This window comes from Sipha flava, unplaced genomic scaffold (genome assembly GCF_003268045.1).
Source record: "Sipha flava isolate LNK unplaced genomic scaffold, YSA_version1 45_pilon_pilon, whole genome shotgun sequence".
NCBI lineage: Eukaryota > Metazoa > Arthropoda > Insecta > Hemiptera > Aphididae > Sipha > Sipha flava.
The window spans coordinates 1115054-1128132 of NW_020273227.1; the positions used below are offsets into that span (position 1 = coordinate 1115054).

Sequence of the window (13079 nt, forward strand, 5' to 3'; positions counted from 1 at the left end):
GTAACCCCTCCATTTGAAAAATTCCTGGGTCCATCCCTGAGTTGATAAATAGTGGAGGCTTCGTGCATAGTTATATAAATAAGTAAACACGTACGAGAGAAATATATACACACATCACATTTTTGTGGTGAATATGTAGTTAAAATTAAACAATTTTAATTATTTATTAGGCACAATGTAAATTATTATTTTACCGTGATTTATAATCAATATTTTTTATAGATTTTAACGATTTTTACTGCAGTTTTTACAAAATATAACTATTGTTTTTATTAATATTATGATGTATCCATTAGAAAATAATATTCATGATTTTGTCGCAGGATATATTCTATAATGAATATAATATCGATAAATGTATTATATCCACATCCTTTAAAGATTTTAATAATATAACTTAATTATTACCTATATTAGTTTAAGTATTACTACAATCGGTAATTCTCGATAGATTTCGAGTCCAGAGATTAAATGTGTGTATACAAATCATTTATAAGTGCTAGTTATATAAGCAAAGAAGCCTGGCTTAGAGTTAAGTATAAGAAGTAAAAAAAAAATCTATTTTATTTTAATTGATTCATATTACCAAACTTATCGGCAAAATATCCGTACAGATTAAAAAATACATGTGTTATTCGAATTAAAAAAAATCTCTTGGTTATACTACATAACACTCTTGAAAATACTATTCTTTAAAAGGCATCTACATTTATTTGCATCACACAATATACATGGAAAATTAAACAATTATTTTATTATATTATATTATATGTATGTATTATAATAATTATAACAATTATTGTTGTGTCAAAAAAAAAAAATGTTTTTGATGTTTACATAATTTACATTTAAAATATAACACAACGTTTATGATTTTACGGGTGAATTTTTAACTTAAAAATCTCTATGTACTACCGACAAAATAATTACTACTTACAAATATTAAAGTTTCATAAACCTACATGCATATTTAAATAGCATTAATACTACCACAGTTATAGCATTTTTTTACAAAATTTTAATTGGCACGAACATTTTCAGAAATTTAATTATTATATGATATAGTAGAATGTTTATTATTGATTTTTTTTTATCTAATGCAATCGTCGTATTTGATCTATGTACATTTGTTATTCATCTTTCGAAATACATATAACACAACAACAATGAATTGCTTAATATATAAAAAGCATAGGTAACATATTATGACATTTTTAGCCATTTGAGTGTTGTATATAATTATAATTAAATTGTGTAATGTGATTATAACTTAATGGTTAAGACGAACTCTATATTTATGTGTACACTTGCGTACAGTTTTTGTTGTTAGAATTAACCAGTTATCCGAAAAATCCACAACAATTCATTCAGTCTATAGGAACACTCAAGCGACTTCCAGGTCAGACGAATCGGGGTCTTCGTCGAGTTCTTCTTCGTCCACGTGCATGTTATGGACCAAACGCATAGGGTCTCCACCTCTAGCCGCGGCTGCTGCTACAGCTGCTGCTAGCCCATTGGACACCCCGGGTTGTTCCACCAGATGATGTTGCATCTTCCTCAGTCTATCTTGTTCCTCACGTCTTTGCTTCCTCCATTTCGCCCGACGATTTTTAAACCATACCTGCAGAAAATAATAAATTTTGCTTTAATGTGTATAATTTGTATATAACTAAGATGGGTGGTTCAACATCCAAATTTGTAGTTTATACTTATATTTGTATTAACTAAAATATTTTATTATTATAACATATTTTTATTCTGATACGATGTTTTACAATATAGTTTAAGTTATAGTATAGTAATATTTATATTTTTTAGATGTTTAAACAGTCACTTGCAAATGTTACTTCATCTAAACGTCTAAATGACTATTTCATAATAGTGACTTTCAAGCGGCTACTTCTAAATATCCCTAATCGTTTCATTGCATTTTGTTAAAATGGTGGCATCTAAAATGTAATTTATAATTTCATAACATTTTTCAGAATAAATAAATAAATAATTATTATTCTTTGACAAATATAAAAGTAATGAAATAATGAATTAGATTAATTTCCAACAGGATTTAAAATATTGCTATAGTTAATTTAAAAAAGTAAAAACAGAACAAATACAACAAAAACAAATACTTAAACGAAAAAGTTAAAACGTTTACGAATTTGAAACGATAAAATTTTACTTAAAATAAAATAAATTATTGTTTTTCCATTACTCGTACATATTTTTAGTTTTCTAACTTACAGAAACAATGTATTCAGTATGTTTATTTGAACGAAACAAAGAATATGAAACAGTCGTGTTTAAAAGAAGCTAATATTTTGTCGACTAATGCACTTAAAATTCATAGAATTGAGTTTAAACGAATCTATCAAAGTTCTTATAACAAAACAAAAAACTTTGATCACGTGAAACCATTATCTTAACCAAATAGCACAACAATTATGTATGCTGTAAATTAACGCGTACCTATGGCCTGCTGTTCGTTAGCGCGCAGACCATACGTTGTAGCGAATGCAATATTTACAATTTACATTTTTATTTTTATAGAATTCCATAACAAACTATAGGGGCAGCTATTTTTATCGTTATATGCATTTATCTGTGTTTGAAAAACTATTCTTTTACATACAGCTAATATACAAAGAACTCATGATTCATAACATCGGCAGAATGCATGCACTACCCTTCTCATACGCGATAAAAATGTCAAAACGCGCGCACAGCAACAAGATAATAATTTGTATAATATATAATATGTATACGTATATGTACAGGTATGAGGAACATCAGTCAAACGCAGCCTTTGTATCAATTATTTCGGTCTCATAAACACACCAATGCTTTCACGGATCAGTTGAACACTCACGTGAAACATGCCGGTACGCATAGTATACACACATATTTAATGGGGTGCTACAGCGCGTTTCACGTTATGTGAGATTTGACAACTTTATATTGCATTTATTATATTTTGTAGATTTGGTTTCGTTTTTGATACTATATTCGCGTGCGTCATAAAAACATAAAAATAAACCAAAAAGTACATCAATTATATATATTATATAAGATTACTATGATACATAGATTTAATTGTTACTCGTAAAACAAACGGGTATGTATTTTATTTTACCTAAAAATATATTATAAACTTGTACTATACGAATTTATTAAAACTATGAACGCTTACTACACTTATTGATATTAATGTAATATCTCTTTTATTTTTTCATTAAAACACGTTAGATATACAGCTGTGGGGGGGGGGGGGTTTATTATACTTTTCATTTGAAAATAACTTATTTTATTATGATACGTGCGACGTCTTGGCAGTTTCTAGTACACTTTTTTGTGGCGAGTGTTTTAAAATTAGGCCATATTGTTTTGATTAACTTTTTCTTAATAAGGACACAATTGCAAAAACAGTTATAGTAAATCGATAATAGTTTCAGTCAACTAATAAAACAAGTGTAGTATGCTATGCAAATTCTGATTTTTGTGAAATATTATTATGTAACATTTATGTTGATCGTTGAATTTTGATTTTATTATATTAGTTCCAAGTGTCCCTATTTCCCACGTCCGGATTTGAATGTGGTGACCGGGGATGGCGGCAGCCTTTAGGGAGCTTATTGTATTTTCCGCGTTACAGTTGAATAGCCTTATGATAATAATAACAATAATAAAAATAAAAAAAATAATAAATACTTCAGCCATCTTCTTATACACGAAATGAAAAAATGTATATTATGTATATAGTATTATAAAATAATAATATTTTAGGAAAAATAACATACCGCTTCGCCTTAGTACCCTTAGTCGTTGTTTATGTTTCATCGGGTTTGCGGAAAAAAGGATTCTTTTTAAAATTGACGTATTGTTTTTGCGTAATTCCTTCCCTTGGCCTTACTGGTTTCGGGATACATTTTATACAAAGTTTAGGGTTCTTTTTGGATTTTGTATTATTTTAAATTTTTCTTTTGCTTTTTTTAACTTATGTAATGATGAGGTATTATTTTAAGTCAACTAAAGTTCCACCACACAAAACGCGTGCAAAACTAAAATAAACGAAATAGAGCGGTTTTGTTTTAAAATATTATGTCAATGTATTAGTCGAATCGATAAAATATTTTCATTTTCATAGCGATTTTGTTGTTTTAAAATAATGATATTAAGATTAAGAATGGAGGCAAAGCAATGAATGTAAATAATTCATGTATTGTATTGTTAATAAATATTCTGTAACCAAGTAAAATAATAAGCTATGATTTATTAATAAAAATCATTCACGCATGTACATTATGTAAACTTAAATATTATAATCTATATGATTTAATTTGCTAAATTTAATGTAACAAAATATTATATTTTAAAATCAAGTAGAACAAGTATAGTTTTTAATATATAAATATTGAATACAAATAATAGAATTTATTTTAAATAAGTATACAGTCATAGAGCAAATATTTTAATATTCGTAATTTGCTATACAAGTGAATGGAGTAATTGAATACGTTATCAATATACTGTTAATGTTTTAAAAAAAAATAATAATTATTACACATTTAGGTTGCACATAATGATGGTTAAATTAATATTTTGTCGAAAATCATGTATTCTTTTTTTATGGGTTTATGAATTCTAAAGGAAAAACAGCTAATAATAATAAAAAGCTTTTGACACAATTAAAGATTTTCATTTATAAGGGTTCGAAGATCAACAAAAGCACACAGTGCCTTAAGTTGGTTAATCATCGTTGAGGAAACTGTACAAAAGCCATTTCCCATTAATTCGTCTTGTAAACATGCGAATATTGTTACGGAAATAGAGAAAACGAAACCATATCACGCAATTTAATTAAAATAAATCCAGAAGGTTCATTGTTACCCTAAAGCCATTCGACCGAACCCAATCAAAACACTTCAGTACGTGATTCCTCGCCCCTAAAATGAGCAGGAGAAGAGAGAAAAAGACCTCTTAACCCTGACAACTATAATATATATATATATATAGATTTCCTATCAATTACACCCCTAAAATAGTAAACATGTGTGAGTTTTCACAATCGTTCATGCCACGCTTTAATAATAACCGCATTATGATATGAGAGGAAAGAAAATATTGTACCACATCGGTATATTTAGTGTCCGTTTTTGTAACATCATTATTAGATTAATATGCAGAATTTCAAATAATAATACGTTTAACAATACCCGATAAATTTTTAAGGCATTGAAATACTTAATTTAAATTTTTTTATTCTAGCCGAAGGTATACAACTCCAATTCTTTATTTTATTTAGGTGTTAATTTCTTTTTTTTTTTTTTTTATAACTTAAACGTTATAACCATTCCATTGTTTTTAATTTTTCGAGAAAAATTATTATTTTAAAATTATTATTATTTAATAAGAATTTCGAGGACACACTTAATAATTATACTATGCAACTTTTTTGAGTGTTATCAAGTATTTTTTATAATATAGTTAAATATATTCATCGCATATTAATTTTCCTGTACTCAAATATTGCATTCAAATATTGACATGAACGATCAAAAGAGTTAAAATACGCAACCACAGTTGATAGGCACGTTTTATGATACATTTATGTAGATGAGGGTTATATTAAATTATATTAAATAGCGACAATTTACCTCATAGACTTAGGGAAGGAAGCACTTACTCTCACACCTTATTTTTATCACTAATTAAACGTTCAACAAAAGTTCCTCGGTTAAAAATATAATGAAATACTGAAAACAATAGTATTAGTATATAGTATAAGCTATACATTTGATGAATATGTTCAATTATTTTATCAATAGTATAAATAAGTTATGAATAACTTTTGAAGTGATATCAGATACAATACTAGTCATCACCTCGATTACGTACACTTAAAATTTTTTATCATTATAAATTGTTGTCCACTGTATTTTATTTTATTTAGATTTTATTTTTTTCAAAATTAAAATATAATTTTCTACTTAAAATTAATTTTGTACTTGATAACATTGATAAACTCAAAAAATTAAGAACTGACTCAAAATTACGTATACTCATACATATGCTATAATTTAATAAAAACAATATAGCTAACCTAACCTAGTAGAAGTATTGTTTTTAAGATATTAAATGTAAATATACACATTAATTTAACCTAAATAATGTGTACTTAAAAAAATATATCTCTGTTTTCGTATTCTATCATAAACTATTTGATTATTTAAAGTTGAAATATTATTAAAAAAATATAACAATAGTTCGTCGAATACATTTCTATACTATAAGCTATGTATTATTCTAATAACATAAAATACTAAGATAAAATACTCAGTACAATATCTCGTATACTTTATTATGTACTAATGTTGTGAATTAAAAAATAAATTATTTATAAGATTATAATTTTTTTTTTTCATTTGATTTATAAATGATTAATAACAATTAATTAATTAATAATAGGTTTTGAATCTAGATACGGATCTAAAATTATGTATGATCGCTTAGCCGTAAATGTCGACAATCACCGATGGTTTTCGACCTTTAACAATAATTTTGTTGAATGTTAACATACGAATAATAATCATATAATTACAATATTTTACAATCAATAAGAGGTATAATGAAGTAATAAATAGATTGAGATTAGATGATTAAATTTAGTTTATAGTGACAAATTCGTTGTGATGTACAATTCTAATTTATTTATTGCAGCATGGTAAATTATCGTGGCATTTACCATTTCAGAGTAATGAGGGAACCCTGTTTTTACATCTAATTTTTTTTGTGTTAAATTTTTATTTTTTAGTGGCATCTTAAAAACCATGGCTACCACTTTTGAAAACAGCTGTCGATATTATCGTAAAGAAACCGTTTGATCTGATAAAACATTGTCAAGTGATACTATTTTTTTTTTTTGCATAGGTATTGAAAATTAATGGAACGATTAGCTTATGATTATCCATAATATTAATAACGCCAAACTGATTTAACCTTCTGTAATCAGTTCACTATTTATTTCTTTTTCTTTAACACTAATAACTTCACTCATACATTTATTATACAATTTTTCACTTAAATAGAAAAAATTATGAACAATTTTTTTTTTTTTTTATAAAGGTAAATTAATCTTTTCATAAAAAATACCTTTTATACTTTCCATCTTTATGATGGATAATATTATATTTAATTTAAATTTATATTAAAAATAACACTTTTAAACAGTATGAAAAATACTGTTGTGCTTAGTTTAGTATACGCGTCAATACTTACGAAGTTAAACTCAGCAATTTTACATCGAAAATCGAAGTGTTAAGTATCGAGATTACTGTCTCATTATCTCGAGAGAAAATAATAGTAGTAATCGAGCATATGTCTCGATTTAATAAAAAAAACAAGTTTCAAAATATTTTAATAAAGCAAAAACGTCTTAAATCTTAATATTATCACTTCAAATGTGATCAGAATTTACAATACACTAGTTGTAAATGTTTATAACCACCGGTGTACCTATGACTGCATAAATGATATTTTAGCAACATTCAATACGATTTTCGGTGTATGTTGATATAGACTAGTGACTCAACATTCACTGACTGTGGTCATGCACCTTAATATGTATATTTTTAAAAATTTGAACGATTTTGTTATTTATTCTAAAATAAGTTTTTTATACGTTTATAAATATGCTGCAACTTGATTACGTCTTTTTACTATTTTTTATGCGAAAAAAACATAAAATTGTGCCCCATGAAATATGAAATCAATAATATCATGAATTGGGCATAACATACTTATAAAATAACTCAATAAAGTTGGTAATGTTTTGTAACAATAACTTATATATTATACTTTGTAATTAAATATATATTATAATTTATTATGCTATTCATTAATATTTATAAATAGTGTACCAGAAAATTGTTAAAAAGCCAATAACTAGATTTTATGGAGCGCAATCATGTAAAAATTTTAAATCTAGAATGGTAAAATGGGCGCAATCGTGTAATAACCTAACCTTACAAATCACATTGGATATATTTGAAATATATTAATTGCTTTGCTACGAGTGAAACATAACGGTTTCTGATTATCTCACAGGTTGCTGGTATTCTGTTGTACGAAGAAATTATACTATAAATATAGCCTAGGTACGGCCTATTGGATCGACTTACCTCTACTCGTTCTTCTTTCAAGTCCACTTTTAGTGCTAACTGCTCTCTGAGCACTACGTCCGGATAATGAGTCTTTTCGAAAGTAGCTTCTAACTGTTCTAGTTGTTCTTCTGTGAATATGGTCCGATGTCTTCTCTTTCTCTTGGCCGGCGGTCCTGCGAACATGGACGTGGGACTGTGATGATGACCGGACGTACCACCATGACCGGTTACTGCCATGGCCATCATGTAACTAGGATAGATGCTCTGGTAACCAGCGGCCGCCACTGCAACGATAACGTAAACGCAGATCGTCAATAACCAAATAGAAATATTACAGCAGTAATACAGGTATAGGTACTTTCGGTGGCCGACGCACATTTAATGTTTTCAGTAAAAAAAAAAAAACTTTTGGGATAAAAAAGAAAATAAAACAACAACAAACAAACGTTTTACTCGTACGTGAAATATACGCGTGTTTTATAAATAAATACTACATTATTGAGTTTCGAAAAAGTAATTCGAAAACAAACCACGGGCGGAATATAGTTTTTTCGAATGTATACGGTGGAAACGCGGTTGGAGCGAGAGGGTTGATATTATGTACGTGTGCGTATTAACGTATATAATACATATCGTTATATGCATAACACAATACCGTGCCTGGGGCACCGTTGATCTGATTTGAACCACAGACGGGGAACAATGCAAACATGCACGGCCGTTGTGCATTACTTATTCATGGTTGATTAAAGTTCGATCCACATACATACGTATGTGGGCATCGCCGTGGTTTCGCCGGGCGAGGGAACGAAACAAAGCTCTTAGGATTTGTTAGATTTAGCGTCCTATATAGATGTGTGTGTGTGTGTGTGTGTGTATACATGTATACGAGCAACCACGGGCAATGGAAATGGAACGCTAAACTAAATCGAAAAGTCTGTCCGAATAAGCCATAAATAATCTAAAACAAATTAAATATCACCCGTGTCTCAAATGTTTTATAACACAAAACGTGGAGATGACTTATCCTACTGATCAAATACTATCCGAATTCAATGTCTGTTCATCTGCTATGCGTTTATTTAGTTTTTGACTTTAAAATTCTGATTTTACGTTTCGGATGTGAACATAAAAAAAAAAAAAATAAATAAATAAATATTTAAATGCGTATTTGTTTGTGCGGATTAAATCGGATAGTTAGATGGTTAAATTATTTTCAAACATTCGATGTGAAATTCATACGAGTATAAACATATAAGTACTATTTAAAGGATAGCAGATTTATTACATAAAAGTGATAGTGTTGATACAATATTCAATACTTATGTATTTTTTATCCAGAGATTTTGAAAAAAAATCTCTGTTTTGTATTCATTAACTTATGGTGTTTGAATACATATACATATAATATCAAATACCGTATATATTTAGATGTACGTAGGCGGTCGTAGTTATACAAATGTATAAGTACGAGTATCAACAAGCGATTATGGTCGGTGTGGTTTAAGCGTTTTCATCCACCCCATGTACCTCCAATCCACGAAAACCCTTTTATGCTCAATCAGGTGTATTTTCGTTACATTATAATACTCGAAAATATCAGAAATTGAATGTCACACACAATGCGTTGCACGGGCGCATGGCTTCACACGGTCCACGAAATCTTTTTGAATACGCGAAGCAATTATTTGCGAAGCCTTTGCATATTGCAAACGGATTTAAAATACCCACACTACACAGATGTTTACTGGGTGGCAAAGGGGAGATTTGTCAGCGATATTATCGGCTGGTCACGTGTTGAAAAAAATAGTATTTGGGGAAATAAACATGGGACGTATACAACACATAACACATAATATGTATTATATATAAAAGGATATATGAATAGCCTAAACACGCCTGCGCGTATTGAATAGTGGTATGCATATCATATATAATTATTATTATACTATACGTTCTTTGTGAGTATTTTAACATTTTAAATGCGATAACATATAACATAAAACAAATAAACACTTCAGTTATAATGAAACCTCTTCGATGACCGATGCTGTATGAATCGGTTTTACTCGGATATCAGTTTTAGTTTGGTTTAATATAGCTTTTGCAAAACTGAACGTTGATCGCAAAATACATATTTCATTGCTACGATCACTTAAACAAAGATTTTAGCATTAAAATAATTTAGTTGTTCATTATACAAACTCTAATCATAATTTAAAATTTTTTCAATGAATATAAAAATATAAAATTTTTAGCTAAAATAAATCTGCGAAAAATTGTATTATTAATAATGTATACGAAAGGAATGATTATGAAGGAATTCAAGATGAAGAATCTCCGCGACTGGTACAATACTACATCAATAGATTTAATTCGGGCATCATTTGACAGAAATGACATTGCCGATATGATATCCAACATCTGGAACGGATAGGAACTCATAGAAGAAGAATTTAAATGAGAATTTATTTATAATAGATGAAGATATGAAGTAAATTGTTGTGTACATGAAATGCGAGAAAATTAATACATTGATTTAATAAGTATTAATTTAATAGTTTAAATATTAAATTAAATGTATTATATTTAAAAACGAAGATCTATATGACAAAACCGAAGTAATATTTTATTGATCATTTCTGTTTTAATAGTTGCGACACAGACATTCAATTTTTTTATTCATTTTTATAACTATTAGTTGACCTAAAAAAAAATAAATAAATAAATAAATATAATAAATATGAGATTTTTTTATTTTATCATGCATTTAAAACAATGAACAAACTATTTAAATATGCGAATTATAAATAAATAAGTAAAATAATTATTAAAATTACATTATAAACATAACTTTTCTCCGACTGTAAAAAATTATTAAACTTAATAAATAAATTAGTGATTAATAGATTAAATTTACTATAATAGAAGGAAGTAACAATAGTTTATAGTGCTGATAATTATTTTCATAATCACGTGAATAAAATAATTGTTCCTTTTATGGATCATGATTTTTTTTATCTCCTAAACACGTTAGATTGCTTGTTTTCAGCAAACATATAAGTTTAACTTTAAATCACACTGTGAAGATGATTAGTAATCTTAATTAAATACATGTTATGTACAATATTTATATTTTTGTAATGTAATATTATCAACCAAGTAATATAAGTCTATACATAAGTTTAAAGAATCAATTATGTTAAGTATTATATATTTTCATGTTATAAACTTTATCATAAAAATATATTGTATTGTAAAATAATTAAATACATCTGTGTTAAACCAGTTAAAAAGAGTTTAATTTTTTTTTCTTTTAGGATATGATATCACGTGAAATATATTTTACCATATACGTTGCACAAATGAAACGATTTTTGAATTTTCTCTCGCGCTGAACGTTTGAATTAGAACTTTGAACAAGAGATAATACCTTTGTCAATTCCCGCCCCCGGTAAAAGTATCGTGGACGACAGTTTCTTCCCTTTGTACCTTTCTTGTCGTGATTACGACCGTGTAACGTAACGCACGTAACAATCGTATACGGACTTACCTAAAAAGTTGGCGGCTGTGGAATGGGCGTAGCCGGACGCGGCCGCGGCCGCTGCCAAATGACCGAAGTTGATGGGCTGCTTGAAGAATCCCGCGGCGGCCGCCGTGGCCGTGCTGACGTTGTTGCGGCCGGCGGCGGTGACGGCTGCGGCCGCGGCGGCGTCCAACGGTCTGGACGGGGCCAGTATGCTGTCGATGGTGAACAGCGACGAGCCGACAGCCGACGTCTTGGGCACGGCTGCGGAACCGGCGGTCGCCTGCCCCCGAGTCTCGGGGTCGCAGTCGCACGGCTCTTGCGGAGACATTTGCAGGCCGCGCTCGTTCCTGCAGTGGTCCGCCGTGGCCGTGGTCGCGGTGGTCATGGTCACCGTCGGCGGCCGCTCGGGACGGTTCCCGTTGTCGCCCAGACCCGCGGCCGAGCCGTACGCGCCGTCGCACCCGAGCCGTCCGTCCAATTTCATCGGTCCGTCGTCGAACGTCGTCGGCGACGGGTGCACGCGGTCCGGTCGGGCCAATAAGTTGCGCGTTACCAAGTTACTGGTCGCCGGTCATCGTTTACCCGCGACCACGGTGTCTATTAACGCACCCGCGTCGAGACGGTGTTCTTTGCAATACGGATGATTAACACGTCGGTAGCGAGAGAAAAAAAAAAAGTTGTCGCGCTGCAACTGCGATGTTAAAAGAAGTCTTTCGACGATAAATTAACGATCAGCATTAATGTTGTTTATTGCCGTTGGACGGATCGCACGCGTCGAAAATTCGTAATCGTCGTGTATACACACATGCACATACACGCGCGCGCGCACCCACACACACACACACACACACACACACACGAGTAGAAGAGTGGCGCGTTTACCGCTGAACTATGATAAACGTTTCACAGAGCCGTCGATCGTTTAAGTGCCGCGCGTTACGTCTGATTACCACCGCCGCCACCGCCGCCGAGCCGGGCGGTGGACTCTGCGTGGTCGGCACTGGGTGGCGGGTGCAGACGGTAGTCGCGGGATCGGGAGTCGCGCGCGCCATTGGTCGGTGGCCCGCGGGGCAGGTACACCCCGATCCGTTCTTCAGTCCCGAGGGGGCGTGTTCGCCGGAACCCGTAAGTAATCCGTGCCGTTTGGCATTTATTCAACCCCCCCTCCCCGCCGCGTGCCGCTATTGTCCCTTGTTGTCGACACCACCACCACCGCTGCGATGTCGTCGTCAGCCCTTATTTACGTTGACACATGGGCCAAACGCGCCCTCCCACCTTCCCTCTTACCACCCCTAACGGTCGCGTCCCTGATGCTATTTTGTGATTTGTCAACATAATCTCGCATGCTGCTGCACCCCGACAACGCCGCGTACCCTGAAAATACGGTAAAATTC

The 13079-nt window shown here is 31.2% G+C and overlaps 1 protein-coding gene across 1 annotated transcript; it reads right to left on the reverse strand.

Moving 5' to 3' along the window:
- Window positions 1-870: 870 nt before the first annotated feature.
- LOC112689626 (homeobox protein goosecoid-like) lies at window positions 871-12640 on the reverse strand. Its single transcript, XM_025563422.1, has 3 exons — window positions 11710-12640; window positions 8175-8440; window positions 871-1621 (listed from the first exon to the last, which is right to left on the reverse strand). The coding sequence occupies exons 1-3, from the start codon at window positions 12167-12169 to the stop codon at window positions 1385-1387; spliced, it is 963 nt and encodes a 320-aa protein (XP_025419207.1). The 5' UTR covers window positions 12170-12640; the 3' UTR covers window positions 871-1384.
- Between the last annotated feature and the right edge of the window lie 439 nt (window positions 12641-13079).

Coding starts and splice junctions, on each gene's coding strand:
- LOC112689626 (XM_025563422.1), bottom strand. CDS start 12,169: ATGAAATTGGACGGACGGCTCGGGTGCGACGGCGCGTACGGCTCGGCC. Junction 8,441..11,709: donor CACAGCCGCCAACTTTTTAG/GTAAGTCCGTAT, acceptor TTATCGTTGCAG/TGGCGGCCGCTGGTTACCAG. Junction 1,622..8,174: donor TGAAAGAAGAACGAGTAGAG/GTAAGTCGATCC, acceptor TATTTTCTGCAG/GTATGGTTTAAAAATCGTCG.